At 51.5% G+C, this 14726-nt stretch overlaps 1 protein-coding gene across 1 annotated transcript; it reads left to right on the forward strand.

The window, feature by feature from the left end:
* The first annotated feature begins 4040 nt into the window (after positions 1 to 4040).
* On the forward strand, positions 4041 to 14419 carry LOC132074692 (acetyl-coenzyme A synthetase 2-like, mitochondrial). The gene is given in 14 exon segments (XM_059474655.1): positions 4041 to 4353; positions 5730 to 5826; positions 6966 to 7165; positions 7634 to 7809; positions 8423 to 8575; positions 10617 to 10764; positions 11076 to 11213; positions 11362 to 11454; positions 11851 to 11981; positions 12458 to 12584; positions 13251 to 13378; positions 13619 to 13682; positions 14030 to 14154; positions 14243 to 14419. Coding segments are annotated over 14 exon segments (2070 nt in total).
* Positions 14420 to 14726: the final 307 nt, after the last annotated feature.

Consider the following 14726-nt stretch of genomic DNA (forward strand, 5'->3'; position numbering starts at 1 on the left):
CCAGGTGACCCTTTCTGTCCTGCTTTCAGCTGTGAGCACCCTTTCCCCAGAGCTACTGTTTCTCTTCCATCAGAGGTTAAGCCCAGGCATCCAACCTGTTTGTCTTTGTCCCCCGATCGTTTGACGTGTTAGATGATAGCCCATGGAGTGTAAATAATGTATATACAGTGAGAAAATAATTCAGTATTGAGGTGTTTGAGATATGGAGCTGTAACAACTTCTAGTCATCCAGCATCTGTGATTTATGTGCCATTTTCTGTAAAGATATGAAGAAGAATAAAACTAAACAGGAATACTGTGTATGAGTCCAGTCACCAATGTTCTAGAAGGGCGAGTTCAGCCAGAGCTCAGAGGGAGTTGGATGTCATGCTGTAGCCAGAGAGACATTAGAGATCCAAAGCAGCCCAGAGGTCTGCACTTTCCTCCCCACTGGGGCATGGAAGAGATGGGGTCTCTCTCTGCAGTGAAATACAAAACTGAAAGGGGTGTGCTTGTACTTGGAGCAGAAGTTACAGCATACAGCTGGTGAAAGAAAAGTCACTTCAGCATCTGGAGCAGCCCTGGTGCTTTGGGTCACCCCATACCACATGTGGCCTGGTGTTCAGAGAGTTGGACAGACCTCCAGGCAGGCTCAGCCTCTGCCAGGAGAGGCTGCATGGCCCTGCTGGCCTGAGGCCCTGGGGCAGCAGCCAGATACCACAAGTGCAGGGGAGCTGGTTGAGAGGCAAGAGCACCCAGGGGATTTCCAGCTAGGGTGAGCTCCAATTCGAGAGCAATGGGAGCCTGTTCTGGGTTACCAGGCACAGTGGGTTTAGTACCAAACACCAATGCATCCACTAGAATTATTTACTCATTTCCTGCTGTGAGATGGATTGGGAGCAGGGCAAAACAGGCTCAAAACTTTAAAGGGTATAAAGAAAACTTTATTACCAGAATCAAAAGAAAAATATAAAAAGAAAATGAGAATACTTCAGAACACTCCTCCTCTCCCAACATCCTCTTTTCTTTCCCACTGAAAATGTAAAGAGACGAAATTTGGGACTTTCAGTCAGTTTGTCACCTCTAAAACAGTCTTTCTTCAGTTCTCTTAGGGAGAGGAGTCTCTCTTGCCATGCAGACTTCTCCACAAGAAACAGTTCTCTCATGGTTTTTAATTTCCATAGATAGCAACCGCTTGGAAATTTGCAATCATGAAGTCCCTCCCATCTCTTGCAGCCTTCCCACAGGTGTGTTCATGGGCCATGTCAACTTATAGGGTATTATTTTAAGGATGAGCTGCTCTAGTATAAAAGCAAAAATTCTTTTCGTCCATCTCTGGGAATGGAGGTTTTCTTCTTTCTGCTCCTGGGCAAGGTTTCTCCTCTCTCTCATCTCTCTCTGTTCAAGCTTCTCATTGGATCGCAGCAGCTGCAACATCTGCTTATTTCAACACGGATGCTTCTCCTCATGGCTGTGGTTAGAATGCTACATTCCCCCCAATGCATTCCATGAATTACAGGAAAAAAACAAAGTCTGACATATCAAATATGTCTTCACCATAGCCTTACAAAAGAATTTCAGCCCAAAACTAAGGCGTCTCCTCAATCCTCTCCCATCTAGAGTTTCAGTGACTCCTTCACTGACCTCAGTGTCCCATGTTGTTTTCTCTACGTGCCTTCACCTTTTCCTTTTACTGATTTGGGAGAGAACTGGAGTTTGTAGGTTCATCAGTTCTCATGCTTAATCAATTGAAACAGTTTTTCTAGAGCTCTGCAGTGCTGAAAGGTTGATCTCATCCAGGCCCTACATCAGAGAGATCGCTCACTGTGCCTCTCAATGCTGATTATGTGGTCTCTGCCGACGCTGTGCGAGCTGTGCTGGCCGCTGGCTCTACTCAGTGCTTTTCTTCACACGGAGCACCAAAACCAGGAAAAGCTGCTGCTGCCATTTTTGTCCTTCTGTCCACAGCATGGCTGGCTAAAAGCGGCTAAACAAACAAAGTTCATTGCGAGCCATGCTGAGGAGCCACGGCCATGCTCTGCTGTCCTGGTCGTGCCGATTTTGGCCGCGCAGTCCCGGCCATGTGGCTGCTCCCGTTTCGGGCTGACAGTGGCCACTCCCTGGCTCTCCTGGCCTTGGGGCTGCACCCAGTGCCAACTGTGGGGTCACTCCCAGCGCTGGTCCTGGTCTCATGGTTGCACCCAGCCTTGGGACGGTCCCCAGCGGCACAGCCTGGCGAAGCCCCTGGCAAAAAAGGACCAACAGGCTCTGCCGGAAAGAGGCCCCAGCTGCCTCACTGGCACAGGGCCCGGCGGGCTTCCCGGGAAGGGGCCAGCGCCACAGCAGTGCCCGGCGCGGCCCAGCCTAGCCCACCCAGGCAAGCGCTCAAATGGCGAAAGCCAAGAGAGCTTCGCGCGGCTCGGGTTTGCTCGTTTTTAAACTCGCTTTTCCGCAGAGGCGTGTGCAACTCTTCTTGAGTGGCTTATCCAGGTGTCAATCTTCACAACCAGCCAGCTGATTGGCTCTGCTGGCACCACAGGGACCCGCCTCTGCGGCCGCTGGGCTCCTCCCCAACGGAACTGGCCTGTGTTAGGGCAGGACCCAGGTAAGGCCCCGCCTACCCTGCTGAGAGAATCTGGGATTGCTCTGCTGCAAACACCTAGTGGCTTCCAGGGACAGGGAGAATGCTGAGGTGCATAGGAAATAAGAGACTTGTGGAACAATGAGGCTGCTTGGCCTGACTTTGTGGAGAGGCTGTAGGCCCGAAGTCTGTGATTCCCCAGGGGACAGGGCCCTTGTAGGTCCCACCAAGCTTGGGGTGTCTTTGGTCTGGGATGAGTGCACCTGATGGGAAGTGGTGCCTGTCTCCCACACTGGTGTCCAAGCCTGTCCACCAGACATACCAGCTCCATAGATTGTGAGTGGTGTTGCACTTTGAAGAGCAAAGAGGAGATTTCCTAACCCTGTGATCTCTGCTGTTGATGTGCGTGGCTGAGAACAACCCTACTTGCAGGGAGAGCCTTTCTCTGCTCTTCTCTTGTGCCCCCTAGGAAGAGAAGGGAATTTGGTCAATGACATTAAGGAATCCTGCAAATTCTACCTTAAAAAACCTATCTATATAGGGCTTGAAGGAAAGGAAGGTAGGAAAAAAAACCCTCTTTGGAGGCAGGGAGGCAGCTGAGGTCTGCTGTGGTGGGAGGTCAGCATGAGGAGATGGGCTGCAATGCTTCATGTCAAACCACCCCCAGCTGCTCCACCATGGCCTCATTGAATGCTCCCAGCCCAGCTGGTGGGTGGTACAGCCAGTCTGTAGTGGCTGGGAGGAGGCAGAGAGCCCAGCCCAACCTGCCAGAGGAACAGTTCTGACAGCCACCCAGCAAGGTGGGTGGGATGGGATGCAATATTCCTCTCCTGCAGCTGACAGCTAGGTGAGAAAAACCTTCCCTGGCCCACCACAGCCTAGTGCTGTGCCAGAAATGGGCATTAATTCTGGTCGTCACTCATGACTACCATGGGGGTGGCCCTAAGATTTACAGGGATCTGCCCCAAGGTGCCTTTGTGGCTAGCAGAGGATGGGGGGATGCAGAGGCAAGGGAGAGGATGGTGATGAATAGATGGAGGTGAGGGAGGCAAGTGAGGATGAAACAGATGGCTCTGGGGATGCAATGCAGCCCCAGGAGAGAAGGAGCAGGCTCTTGGAGTCTGGCCCAGGTACCTCGGCCCCTGAGGAGAGCCCAGGCACACGTTTAACCTGGCTCCTGTTCAAGAACTGCTGTCAGGAATCAGATTAGCATGAAGGTTACTTTCAGTCAAATATTTCTACAGTCTCCCCTCCCTTACAGTGATTGAATTTCTTTTTTCCCATAGTGCTGTGGAAGAGAGGAGGAGAGGAACAAGGCAGGGCAGAAGGGGTGCCCGGGCTCCCTGTGTGAGAGAGCTGCTTTGTGTCCAGTCAGGACCACCTTGCACAGAGGCCTGAGCCTTGCCTGGGCCAGGTGTGCCGAGCAGCTGTGAGGGCTGCAGGTATCCATCTCCTCAGTGAGAGGCAGATACCTGCAGTGATGGCCAGGCTGCTGGCCAGGACCTGCTGCTCCAAAGCTCTTTCTCAGGCTCCCAGATGCCCTTCTGGGCTGGTGGCTGCCAGACCCTGGAGCCGCGGGCCTCTCACTGCCTACATGCCTGAAGCTGTTGCCTTTCCCAGACCCAAGGACCACCAGGATTTGTACAAGCTGTCAGTGGAGCAGAGTGACATCTTCTGGGGAACACTAGGAAGGAGCCGGCTCACCTGGATCACCCCCTTCCACTCTGTCCAGGACTGTGACTTGTGCCAGGGCAGAGTATCCTGGTTCCTGGGGGGGCAGCTGAATGTGTCAGGTAAGGAAGGAGATGGACAAGGGATCATACCAAGTGCTTGCAGGTGCTTCCATGTGTGTGACTTCAGCCCTGGGAATGTATCAGCAGAGCACAGAGTTAAAGGTCTGGAGAGAGGGGGATCCCCAAAAGCTCCAGTTGTCCTGCAGTGGCTGTAGTGTAAGTGTGGCTAACCCTAAGGAAGCAGCTGGGTTTCACTGGAGAGGTCACAGCTGGACTGGAGTGTGCTGGGAGCTGGGTTGCTCTCCCTCGGCCCCTGTAGATCCCACTGCAGTGCAGTAGCTCTGTCCTGCAGGACCATAGGCACTAAGCCTGAAACCCTGTGCATTCAGCAGGCAGGGTTGCTCTAAGTCATTCCTGCTCAGAAGAGGCAAGATGTATCTGTGGAAGGCAAAATACAGGAGAAATGAGCCATACTGTCACCACTGTAGTGGGAGCCTCTTCTGTGCACTGGGGCTATTGGCTTAGGGTGTCTGTCAGAATAAGACACGGAGTGGTGACACTGTGTCCTGCTCACAGTGCTGTTGGTCCCTGTGTTCAAAATATAAGACAGACCTCTGAGAAAATCAGATCTTATGTAATCTATTTGGGAACAAGAGCAGCAGTTATTTGCCTTTGGGATTTGACATCTTACTTTTTCTCCTTTTATATGCATTTCTTTCTCTCCCGGAAAATTACAAATGGTCAGGAGAAAAAAGTTGGTATGCAAACTGGGGCTGCTGCATCATCCCATGACTTTAGCAGGTTTAAGGAAAACAGAGAGTGGAACAAGGCTTCTGAGGAAACTGCAGCTGCCAGCAATGTGGGAAACTACATGGAAGATCTGCAGCCAAAGCCTCAGCTTACAATGTCCCTGGAAAGCCAGGAGCTGTGCACTCCGTATTTACCCTGGCTCTTTTCCATCTTGGATGAATGCACTCTGCAGCCTTCCAGTGCAGAGCTTCCCTTTGTCCTACATTTGTTATTTAGGAGCACCACCACTAAAAACTGCCCTGGTTCACCCCAGAGGCAGCTGCAAGGCAGTGCTGGATGGAGTGGCAGCTTAGTTAATGTTTGTCAGCACTCTGAGGGCACTGGGATGTGACCCCCCAAAGGGACTTCTTCAGGTGTTTTCTGCTCTGGACTGCATGAGGTCACAGGTAAGGAGGAAGCTGACAGTGGGGATTGGCAGGTATTGGACTGGTGAGGAACATAACAGGCTTGGGATGGTGCTTGTTATCTCCTGGCTGCTATCCACAAAGGTTGCCCAAGGCTAATGCTGAGAAGACTCACACACAGCCCTGACTTTGACCTGAAAATGGGACAGGTAGTGCTGGCTTTATGAGAGGTAAGAGGCACTGAGTGTTGCTCTGTCAATTATACTGGTTTTTCCTTTCCAGTGAATTGTCTGGACCGTCACGTCCATGTAGCCCCAGACAAAGTGGCTTTAATCTGGGAGAAGGATGAACCTGGAGAGGAGGTACGGGTGACATACAGGTCAGTAATCACCTCTCAACATATCAGAGGCATGTGGTAGCATGCATGAACACTGCACAGGGCTGATCTGCTGATGTCTGTCATGTGAGGGAATGCAGTGTCCCTTCACACAGATTCAGAGTATGGCAGCTGTTGGCTTGCTTTTGCTGGTCTGAAACTTCAGGCCTGATGAAATCTCCTGGGCCCTGAGGAGTCCCTGCCCAGCTGGGGAGGCAGATATAAGCCCCTTGGGGCAGCCCTGCAATGCTTGTAGGTAAGACACACAGGAAAGTCACATGTGTGCCTTCTCACCGAGGTTCCTGTTATCTAAACTTCTGGGTCAGTGGTCTGCAAGGAAGGCAAATTCACAGCTGCAAGAGCATTGAGAAATCCCACATTCATCCTCATGTCAGCAGTGCTGCTGCATTTGGCTCTCTGGGGTGGCTGCCTGTCCGGCCCTGCTAGGTTGGTCTGGGGCCTCCCACCTTCCAGCTTAAATTGCCTGCTCTCTGAGTCACTGCCACAGAATTCACTTAAATCCCTCTGCACACCAAACAAGTTCCTCTGTCTTCTCTGACTTCAGGCCTCACACAACAAATATGGCCAGTGACTCCTGCCAATCCCTATGCATGGAGAGCCCTTCCATAAAATAACTCACTGACAGCCAAGCTGTGGTTTCTGGGAGTGATGCTTCTTGAGAGAGGCATCTTTCTGCTCACTGCTTTCCTACAGCTGCTGTTCTTGCTTGACCTCAGCTTTAGTTAAGCATGGGACCCTGTTTTGGGGGAAGATATCTAACTTCTCACATGTAACCTCCAGATGTGCAGGGTAGTGTCACACTGGTTGTGCAGGTTGGTAAGAAATGTGGAGGCTGTCATTGAGAAAGTCAGCTGAGGTGTTGTGGGTTTGCTGAGCCAGACAAATTGCCAGTGGCTGTTGTTGTACAGAAATCATTCTAATTTATGTCTTTTCCATAAATAGCAGTCTATGTTAGACACTCTCTTCTTTCCTTCCCACTGATTTTTACAGCTCTCCCATGGTCTTCCAGAGTGAAGAGGGTTAGGGTATGTAGGGACATAAGCTGTGTCCTTGTGACTCTTTATGCATGCAGGTAGGATCTGCAGGAAAGCCTCTAACAGTGCCATTGCTTCTTTGGGCAGGGAGCTGCTGGAGCTGACGTGCCGCCTGGGAAATACCCTGAAATGGCAAGGGGTGAAGCAGGGTGACAGGGTGACAATCTACATGCCCCCGTGCCCACTGGCAGTGGCCAGCATGCTGGCTTGTGCCCGCATCGGGGCCGTGCACGCTGTGGTGTTTGCTGGCTTCAGTGCAGAGTCTCTGGCTGACAGGATCAGGGATGGTAAGAGGCAATGGGTAACAGTGACATGTTTCCCGTGGGGGACAGTGCTGAGCTTGTTGGTTCAGCTGCTCAGGGGGCTCAGGGTTGTGGGGATGGCAAAGGTTTTCTGAGTGAGACTCCCTGGGCTCTCTGAGAGTGTCCTGACATAATGTATAGTCAAGGAGCAGGTACTAGCAGCCCAATAAATGGCATGAGCTTACTAAATACATTCCAGCCCATGGGGTGAACAGGTTTTCTCTTTCATGCATGGGACTCAAGGACTGGGATACAATGTCTCCTGTAAGGAGGTGCAACACAGGCAGAAATGAATGGAAAACCAAGATGCAAAGCTGCTGTATTTGTTAAGTGAAGACATGAGTACTAAGGCTGGGATACAGAGAGAGAGGTGAAAGGTCATGGCAGAGCCAAACTGCTCTGTGACTGGTGAGAGGGGCAGGGTTGCTTATGTGGCTCTTCTGTCTTCTGCAGCCCAGTCAGAGACAGTGATTACAGTGAACCAGGGGCTAAGAGGTGGCAAGATTATTGAACTGAAGAAGACAGTGGACCAGGCTGTGAAGCAGTGCACTGGAGTGAAACGGGTTCTGGTTTCCATGAGGACCACCAGCAAGGTTCCCATGACAGCTCTAGATGTGTCCCTGGAGGAGGTGAGAGGCTGCCCAGCCACTCTGCCACTTCTCCTGGGCAAAGTGCTTGCTCTGCGTGCAGGGACACTGGGTGGAGAGGATCTCACCTGGCCATGGCAGTTTTGCTGGCATTAACAGAATTTGGGGACATTGTCCCATAGCAGCAGTGGCAGTCAGAGCTGCACACAAGTTCAGGACAGTCCCCGTAAGCATTAGAATGGCCACTGGTGTGTCTTCCCACACTACCAGCCCTGTATGCCAGGGGCAGGCAGTGCAAGCCAGAGCACATAGGAGGGTAGACAGGGGCCTAGAAACACATGAGACATGGGCTGCTACTTTGCGAATCCAGCTTTGGACTGCTACTACACTGTCACACAGGGGTCTGCTGGCTGACCTGGCATGTGCCAATTATCCATAGCACACAGGGTGGCTAGGCTGCCAGCACGGAGCACAACTTCTGAACAGGTGAGCCCCTGCCATCCATTTCTTCTGAAAGATGTTTGTAGGGAGCAGGGTGCTCTCTACAAGCGCTCAGAGGGGAGGGAGACTTGGGAGAAAGGTGCACAAGCAGGTGTGGGGATGACACAAGGGAGGCTGTGAGACCCTGAAAGAACTGCTGTGCTCTTTCCTGCAGGAGATGATGAAGGAGGATGCATACTGTGAGCCTGCTGTCATGGACAGCGAAGACATGTTGTTTCTTCTCTACACATCAGGCAGCACTGGCAAACCCAAGGGCTTGGTTCATTCCCAGGCTGGTTACTTGCTGTTTGCTGCTCTCACACACAAGGTAATGGATCCCAGCCACAAAGTGCTCATAAGCCAGCAGTTCATAGGTAGTGCAGGGAAGACACATGCTCCTTGTTGCTCATTACAAGCTTTATCCAGTGCAAAGCCTCTGGGAAGCCTTCCAAGCCCCAGCAGACCACATCTGGCTATAGGTAGTGCTCCATAGCAGGGTCTCCCAAATAAATACTGAGCTCTGAGCTACCTTCTTGGCTTTCTTCTTTCATTGTCCTACACTAAACAGAGCTATTGGACAGGATACTCAGCCTTGCAAGAATGATTTTATATTACTGAGTTAGGAGGAAAAAGCTAATTGGTTCCTAGAAACTGTGGCTTTTCCTAAGTGTAACCACCCCAGCTCAGGTGGGAGAGCAAAGGCAGTGCTTCTGGGAGGAGCACATGTGCAATACCTGTAAAAGCTGGTGAGTGCCCTCATGACAAAGGGTCTGTATCTGAAGAGTGTGGATCATCTTCGGGAAGAGGAAAACCTTTAACCACAACAAATGCCCAAAACAAACTTAGAACTGGATAAAAGGGCACTGAGCCCAGCACAGAGATGCCTTTGGCTGTAGGAATGGTTGGAAGGAGCATTCCTGTGACATAATATGAGGTTCCATGTAAGAGGGAGCTCTTACCTGAACAGCCCCTTAGCTTTGGATCTGGCTCTTCCTGAGTGTGACTGCAGTTCCAGTAGTGCCTCAGAGCACACACCCTGGGACAAAGCAAGCTCAGGACTGGCTGTTCTTCTCTGTTAGCCTTGAGTGCTGAAGGCCATACCTCCTGGCGGTGTGCAGAGGCGTGGGAGCCCTTGGCTTTCCTGTGAACTAAGCTGTGCCCAGTGTGATGGGTGACCCTCTCAAGACCCTCAGAGGTTTGCAGGAGCTAGGGTTGTCATTCCAGAATGGCAGCGCAGCGTGTGGCCATGTTAGCTCCCAGGAGCACTGAAAACCTGGACACAGGGCTGGCACACTCAGATCCCTCAGCTGGATGGGGCAGACTGATGCTACCATAACTCACTGCTCCACTAAAAAGAGACAGAAGAACTAAGAGAAGCTTCCATCATGGCACTTCTGACCACTTGAAGCCCCAGAGTCCCCAGATGAAAGTCAGCAGGGAGCTGCAGGAAGAAAAGAGTGGGGTCTGAAACCACAGAAATCAGAGGAGACAGCAAGGAGTGATAGGCTAGTGGGAGAGTAGCCCCTAGGAAGCTTTCCAGGCACTGAGTAAATGAAGAGTGCTTTAAGAAGCTGGTTGTGTTGCTGCCAATGTGACAGCACTCAGCTCTGCCCTGCACAGCGTAGTCATCATTCCTTCATGTTCCAGCCTTGCAGCCAGGGGTCTCTTGAGGAATAAATGGGGCAGTGGGAAGAAGAGCTTGTTTTGCTTTCTGCCTTCAGGCACAGCCCTGCACTCACCCAGCTGAGATGGAGAGATTCCAGCTCTTGTGGGCAGCTGGGGTTGCTCTGGGCCAAGGCATCACATGGTCCCTCTGCTTGCTGCCTCACTGCTCCTGTGCTGGGCTCCTTGCTGAGCTCAGGGGGTTTGGAGTGTTTACTGTCCATCTGGAGTCCAGCAGCGCCTACAGGAGGCTCATGGAGTCCTCTACCACTTTGCCCTTGCCTACGACTCCTCTCCTTCCACATGGTCACATAAGTACAGATGCATTTTTCTTACCCAGAAGGTTCTGGGTATTACAGGATACTTGGATCAGCCTTGTCTAGATACCAGCAAAAGGAAAGAAAAGCTGTATCTCTTACCATTGGAAAAGAGAAAATTTGTATGTGGGTTTTTTTAAGTGTCTGCCTCCTGCATCTTCACAGTTTTGGTTTTTATTTAACTTCAATTTTGTTTACCTAATTTTATTTTTTCTGACCTTTTTTTTTAAAGAAACTCTTTGCAGGAAGAAGGTGTCCCTGCAGGGGTGGTAGGAAGACAGAAGAACACAGTAATTTTAGGGCTGACAGAGAGTACACTGCTCCCTGTTGTGCCCCCTGCAGGAATGCAGGCCCAGGTGAAACCCTCACTGCCTCTCTTTTCTTGCTCAGTACGTGTTTGACTACCAGGACAGGGACATCTTTGGCTGTGTGGCAGACATTGGCTGGATCACGGGACACACCTACGTGGTCTACGGCCCCCTCTGCAATGGTGGTACCACTGTCCTTTTTGAGAGCACTCCTGTCTACCCTAACCCTGGTGAGTGAGGTGACTCAGGGGAGCTGCAAGGGGAAGTCGTTTCCTCTGCTTAGGAAGCCACTGCTGCTTCTCCAGGGGTGGAACTGTTAATCCCTCTCCTTCCCTGCAGAAGGAACGGTAGCAGAGCTAGGTGATGTGAAGAAAAAGGGGCTGCTGCTCCTGAACTGCTTCCATCCTTCCCACCATACAATTAACTTGGCTGGGGGTCCTGGTGCTGCTGGAGAGCCTTTGCTCTCACCTCTTCTTTCTCTACCTTGGTGTTGGGCTGGGAGGACCTGTGTGGATGCTTAGTGGCCCTGTTTCCATTCCAGGCCGCTACTGGGAAACAGTGGAGAGGTTAAGAATTAACCAGTTCTATGGGGCACCCACAGCCATCCGCCTGCTCCTGAGGTACGGCAATGAATGGGTGAAGAAGTACGACCGCTCTTCTCTCAGAATGCTTGGCTCAGGTAAGTGCAGCAAAGTGGGCTGGGGCAGCAAATCCCTGGACATCACATTGTGCCTCCTCACACAAATGCCAAGAGTAGCAGCACATGAGACCCCAGAGTCAGGAGACTGCACTATTTCTGCTCTGCCCCATTGTTTTTCCCCTTGCAGTGGGGGAACCCATCAACAAGGAGGCGTGGGAATGGTACTTCCGTGTGGTTGGCGAGACACGATGCCCAGTAGTTGACACTTGGTGGCAAACTGGTGAGATGCATTGATTCCTTGTTCCAGCTTCTGCTCTCCCAGGCTTTGGGAGTGACCTGCTGCTTTTCTGGCCAAGTGATAGTGGTTGTTGCTGACAGTCTTGTATGAGCAAGGCTGTAAGGGCCCTTGAGCACCCAAACATACAAGAGAAAAATGTCCTTTAAAGCTAACCTAGATAAACATGGGGATTTGAGGGTACATCTCAACAGATCCCTGCTGAACTAAATGAGCATAATCATGCTTCTGCAAAGTTCCTTCCCCAGCTCTCTGGCAAAGCCAGCCCCAGCCTGTGCAGTATGTAGTAAGTGACAGGACAAATGCTGTTGGCCAAGCAGTGCTACTTGGCATTCATCTTATCCCTGACTTTGATGAGCCTTACAGTTTCTTTTCTTTCAGAAACAGGAGGCATCTGTATCTCACCCCGTCCTTCTAATCCTGGAGCTGAAATCCTTCCAGGGATGGCTATGAGACCCTTTTTTGGGATCAGCCCTTCCCTCCTGGATGACAAGATATGTTTATAACCTGCAGTCCAGCTGCTGGCTCAGCCCCCTTTCCCCCAGGTGCTTGCTGTGCGTACTTGCCAATGGGAGTGGAAATCTGTAAGCATCTCTTTCCTGCTCATCTCTGCTAGACAGCAACCATCCTTACTGGAAAGGGACAAACAGGGAAGCTGGTCTTCCAGCTAGTGCAGAAGTTGAGTTGTTGTCCAGCTTGCACTGTCCTGACCAGAGAGGCTGTGTTTGGGGTCCCTGGCACTACTTTCCAGGAAGGATAGGGCTGGGCAGGGACAGCCAGTCTCCCTGGAGAGGCCTTGCATCCCACCATGGGAGGCATTTTGTTGCAGGCATATGCTGGGAGAGACTAAGCCTGTCCTGTTGAAGTGAGGCACACAGGACCCTCCTCACTGCCCTCCCTGATTTCCATCACAGCATTGTTAAACAGGCAGTACCTAAACATCCCAAGTATCTTCAGCCATGGTTACTAAAAGGTAATTATTTCACAGGGAAATGTCCTTCTGGAAAATGATGTCTCAGGAGCTCTTTGCATCTCACAAGCCTGGCCTGGTATGGCACGAACCATTTACAATGACCACAAGAGATTTCTGAAAACTTACCTGACTTCTTATCCAGGTAAGGAAAACATGTAGCAAGATACTTGCATACGTTTGGTTGGGTATGGTTGGGTCCACTTGCTGGCTTTCTGTATGGGGCAGGATTCAGGAGAGCTGGTATTGCTCCTTTGTTCTTCCAGAGACCCTCCACAGTCCTGGGGCCTTTCATCTCCCTAGGTCTGATATCACAGCACTGCCCCTCACCAACCTTCCCAATTGGATCACACACTGTTTTAAGGCAGTGGATTTGTCCTTCTGCCTCCAGTCCCCTTGAGCACAGACCCCTTGCTGCATCTCTTGCAAACCCTGTCAGTCTCTGTGACTCACCCAGAGCACTGAGCAAGCCCAAAAGTGTGTTTCTGGCTTGATGTAATGCGAAGAGAATCAGCAAGACCACAGGCACCTGCACTGGAGCAAAGTGCCCCAGCACACGGTGATGAGACAGGCACAGCATTAGCCAGTACACTGCAGAATGAGGGCAGGAGCCTGATGATAGAGCAGGACCAACACAGGCAGAAGACTAAGGAAGGTGGGCACATTTACCCTGAGCAGCTGAGGAAGAAGCAGAGTACATGGGCCCTGAAGCCAACAGAGAGGAGGAAGGGAAATACAGCTGAGTATAGCTGCTGAGCAGCTCACATGCTCCTTCCAACGAGTGACTATGGCATGGTTCTGGCTACTGCAGGATTTTTCTTCACTGGGGATGGTGTGTATCGTACCAGTGAGGGCTACTACCAGCTAACAGGACGGCTGGATGACATCATTAGCATCAGTGGACACCGGCTGGGCACTGCAGAGGTGGAGAATGTTGTGGTAAGAGATGTGGGTGGGACGTAAAGCCATCCAAACTAAAGCAGTCAGGGACAGGAGGAAAAGATCAGTGCTTGCAGACCTACTGAGGCAGGAAGGAAAAAGGGCAGAGGCCGTCTGAGGTCCTTCCTTATTCCCCTACATTATTGTGGGCTGCAGCAGCCAAGTCAGGTCAGGACAGCTCCAGGAGGCAGCCAGCCTGCCAAAAGCACTGAGTCAAAGCCCTGCCCTGTTCTCTTCCAGAATCACCATGTGGCAGTGGCAGAGTCTGCTGTCATTGGCTATCCACATGAGATCAAGGGAGAAGGTAAGATGCTTTATTTCCTGCCCCAAAACATCTCCTGGGGCTATGGCACTGCAGTGGGAAGTGGGACCGGTAGCAGTGCTGTGTCCACACCATACAGCATGTTAGTGGGGATCTCAGCACATCCATCACAACCTGCACCTGCTCACCAACCAGCTAGGCTTGGCCTCAGGTGGCAGCAGCATACGGTGGCAGCAGCAGTGCTTCTGTGTGGCCAAAAGCACGTGGTTTTGGCTACAGAGCGTCCCCTGAGGCTACCAGCAGAGAGGGGCTCTCCTGGCACTAGGTCCAGGCAGGTCTCAGGGGCATGGTATGCACCATGCTCAGTGACCTAGTGGTCCTCCTGCCAGGAGCCTATGTGTTTGTTGTGCTGAAGGAGAAGGCCGGTGACTACACACAGGAGAATCTTGCTGCTGAGCTGCAGGAGCTCATCTCAAAGAAGATTGCTAAGTATGCAGTTCCAGATTATGTTCAGGTAACACAAGCAAACTGGTCTAACACCCACACTGGCAGATTCGCTGAACCCTTTCTCTCTGCCTTGACTCTGCTCCTCCCCGTCACAGGTCACACACCGGCTGCCCAAGACACGCTCAGGGAAGATTATGCGTCGGGTGCTACAGAAAATTGTGGAGGACAAGGCCAGTGAGCTTGGGGACCTAACCACCCTGGATGACCATGAGGCTGTGCAGCAGATCATAGAGGGACACAAGCACCTTGTGGAACAGCAGAAGGGCCACTAGCTTGGCTCTGCCAGCAGCCACCTCCTCCTCCTTCACTGCAAAACCAGGGAAACATCCAGAAAAGCCACTAAGCAAGTGGTGGCCAGTAAGTTCTCAGATCACACCTGCATTCCAGTCTTGAAGTGACCTCTCCACAACACAAGAGACCCTCAAAACCTGTCTCTATACACCCATGTAGACAGAGGAGAGAACATGCCTCATCATAGGCAAAGAGTAAGGGGAGATAAGCTGTTTCATTCCATGAAAGCAGAAGGCAGAAAGCCCTCCTTGAGGTTCCTTGTGCCTTGCAGTAGCTGCAGAGGTAGCA

This window comes from Ammospiza nelsoni, chromosome 6, assembly GCF_027579445.1.
Source record: "Ammospiza nelsoni isolate bAmmNel1 chromosome 6, bAmmNel1.pri, whole genome shotgun sequence".
NCBI classification, from domain to species: Eukaryota; Metazoa; Chordata; class Aves; order Passeriformes; family Passerellidae; genus Ammospiza; species Ammospiza nelsoni.